We start from the raw sequence: 2,445 nt of genomic DNA on the forward strand, positions 1-2,445 counted from the left end.
CCATTAAATCACTTAATTATCGTCGAAGAACCACCGTTTATGGTTTTATAATTTTTTAATATATAGTTTTGAAGGGGTGAAACATGCCATTTTGGGTGCTGTATATATAATGTATGGTTTTGTTTGTTTTGATATATAGTTATCTTCTAACATGAGTACTAAAATGTGTCTTTGTTCATAATCAATAAACATATCTATTGAATCATATCGAATTTACAAATGTGTTAAACCTACTTAACAAGCAGTCTAACAAAAGTATTCATCTTTTGATACCAAAACCAGAATCATCGTATCTCATATGACAATGATCTAAAGCTATGAAACACACCTCATTTTTTCAAAACTTCATTTGGTTTTCAAATTCGAATCTTATCAAATTACTTGGTTTTTATTCGGGCTCTTCTAATGCTTTCTGGATGTCTGCCTGCATCCGAAAAAGCACCACATCAAACCAAGCATTTATTGTCAGAATTCATATTTGCATAAAATAAAAAACTCTTGCAAAATGTGTAGTGTTTCATTTGGGTCGGTCTGGTAACGATTCTGTTGTTTTCTGGCCTAAAAAAATGTCTATGTAAAGTTGATCTATCGTTTTAAAAAAAGTGGTTTAGCAAGCTGTGTACATGTGAATATACTTTATAGGACTTTCGACCCATTTGAGTAGATTTATTTTAAGCTAAAGGGTTGAAATTGACACCTTTGTAAAGAAACATACTAACATACCTCAATGCTTGATGGTTCAGTCCTTGGCCCCATTCGACCTATTACTTTTCCTTTCTTGCTAATTAAAAACTTCGTAAAGTTCCATTTTATGGTGGTCCCCATAAATCCGCCCGAATTTGCTTTTAAGTACTTGTACAATGGTGCTGAATTACTACCGTTTACTTTTACCTGGTTCATTACACCACCAAACACATGTAAACACAACGTACGACCCATATGACCCTAAAATGAAAAACAAATGAATGATGGTTTACTTTTCCAAAAATCGGGTATTCAGCGTTGAACCGCTCACATACGTATTGAACCGTCTCTTCTATTGGCCCTGGTTCTTGCTGCAAGAACTGATTGCAGGGGAATGCCAATATCTCAAAACCTGATGCATGGGATTAGGATTAGCTGGATGATCGAAAAAGTTGATTATCAACTCAACGTCACGTCATCACTTCTTTGGAAAGACTGAAAAAAATATTGAACGCTACTATCCAATGACTGAACGTTTGAGCCCACATTTACCCATAATATCTTTAATATAAATCCATGAACAATCTATTATAAGGCCGCTGTAATTTTTGATAATCCATTGCATTAACAGGTTGTACAGTACAACTTGTTAATGCATAAATATAGTGGATCTATCAAAAAAATGAAGTGGAAATATCAACTAGACGAATAAATAATGATGTCCCATAGATGGTACCGATGAGAGTAGTCTAATATACGCATTGTGTATATTAACACAAACCCGACCAACAAATGTGTATAACTATAATTAAACATATCCATCTTGATATAGAATGAAAGAAATTCTTATTCTTATTCAAATATATTGAATTTTATATAGATTTTATATGAAAATATAAACATACATATTCCTGATAAAATAGCTAGGGTTAAAATGTACGATTTCTTATTCAAACATCTAATATTGTAGACAGAACAGTTTTCATTCATACCTTTATCCTTGTATTTTTTGTAAAGCTCCGTAAGTTGTGTGTAGTTCGAATTTGTTAATCCACTGTTGCATTATAACAAACTATTTTATATTATATATTATTATCATCGATAAAAAATATTAAAAGAAAACGGACATGAAACGATATTGAAAGGAAGAACAAACAACCATTTGGAAGCAACATTGACAATTAACAAGACTTTCCCTTTGTATATGCTAAGATTCACATCTTCTCCTTTTTTATCCTGCATTAAAACCATTTAAATTCGCATTAATTTTAATCGATATTTCAAGGATCAACACATTGTAAATTTGACGATGACGATGATATATACCTTGACTGTGAAATCATGAACCGATGAATTATTATCAACGATAGATGAGGATGAAGTAGCACCCATATTTTCAATTTTGAATGTTATATGAGCAATAAATGATTGATCATTTTTTAGAACGAGAATTCTTTAAGTTTTTTGATTTGGTTTAAAGAAAGAATGAACGAATGAATGATAAGCCTCAATTATCCCTCAAATGGAATTATACCTCATTTTGTTCCTAACTAACTTAACTATAATTTATTTGGTAAATGAATGGTTGGAAAATAAATTCAAGATGGTCTTGTGGTGGATTTGAAATGAGAATCGCAAAAAATAAAGATAACTCGATTACTGAGTAATAATATTCTCCTTCCATTATCAAGGTTTTATATTGTATATATTGTATATTATATAAATGATACACTGATATAAAACTTGTCGCTTAAAAAATAA

The 2,445-nt window shown here is 31.0% G+C and overlaps 1 protein-coding gene across 1 annotated transcript; it reads right to left on the minus strand.

Annotated features, from left to right (window-relative positions):
• Window positions 1-250: 250 nt before the first annotated feature.
• Window positions 251-2,176, minus strand: LOC139899330 (probable phospholipid hydroperoxide glutathione peroxidase). The gene is made up of 6 exons (XM_071882158.1): window positions 2,011-2,176; window positions 1,844-1,920; window positions 1,677-1,738; window positions 978-1,096; window positions 724-891; window positions 251-424 (listed from the first exon to the last, which is right to left on the minus strand). Exons 1-6 carry the CDS (start codon window positions 2,074-2,076, stop codon window positions 389-391), a joined length of 528 nt encoding a protein of 175 aa, XP_071738259.1. The 5' UTR covers window positions 2,077-2,176; the 3' UTR covers window positions 251-388.
• Between the last annotated feature and the right edge of the window lie 269 nt (window positions 2,177-2,445).

The sequence above is a fragment of the Rutidosis leptorrhynchoides genome, chromosome 3, assembly GCF_046630445.1.
Source record: "Rutidosis leptorrhynchoides isolate AG116_Rl617_1_P2 chromosome 3, CSIRO_AGI_Rlap_v1, whole genome shotgun sequence".
Classification (NCBI taxonomy): domain Eukaryota; kingdom Viridiplantae; phylum Streptophyta; class Magnoliopsida; order Asterales; family Asteraceae; genus Rutidosis; species Rutidosis leptorrhynchoides.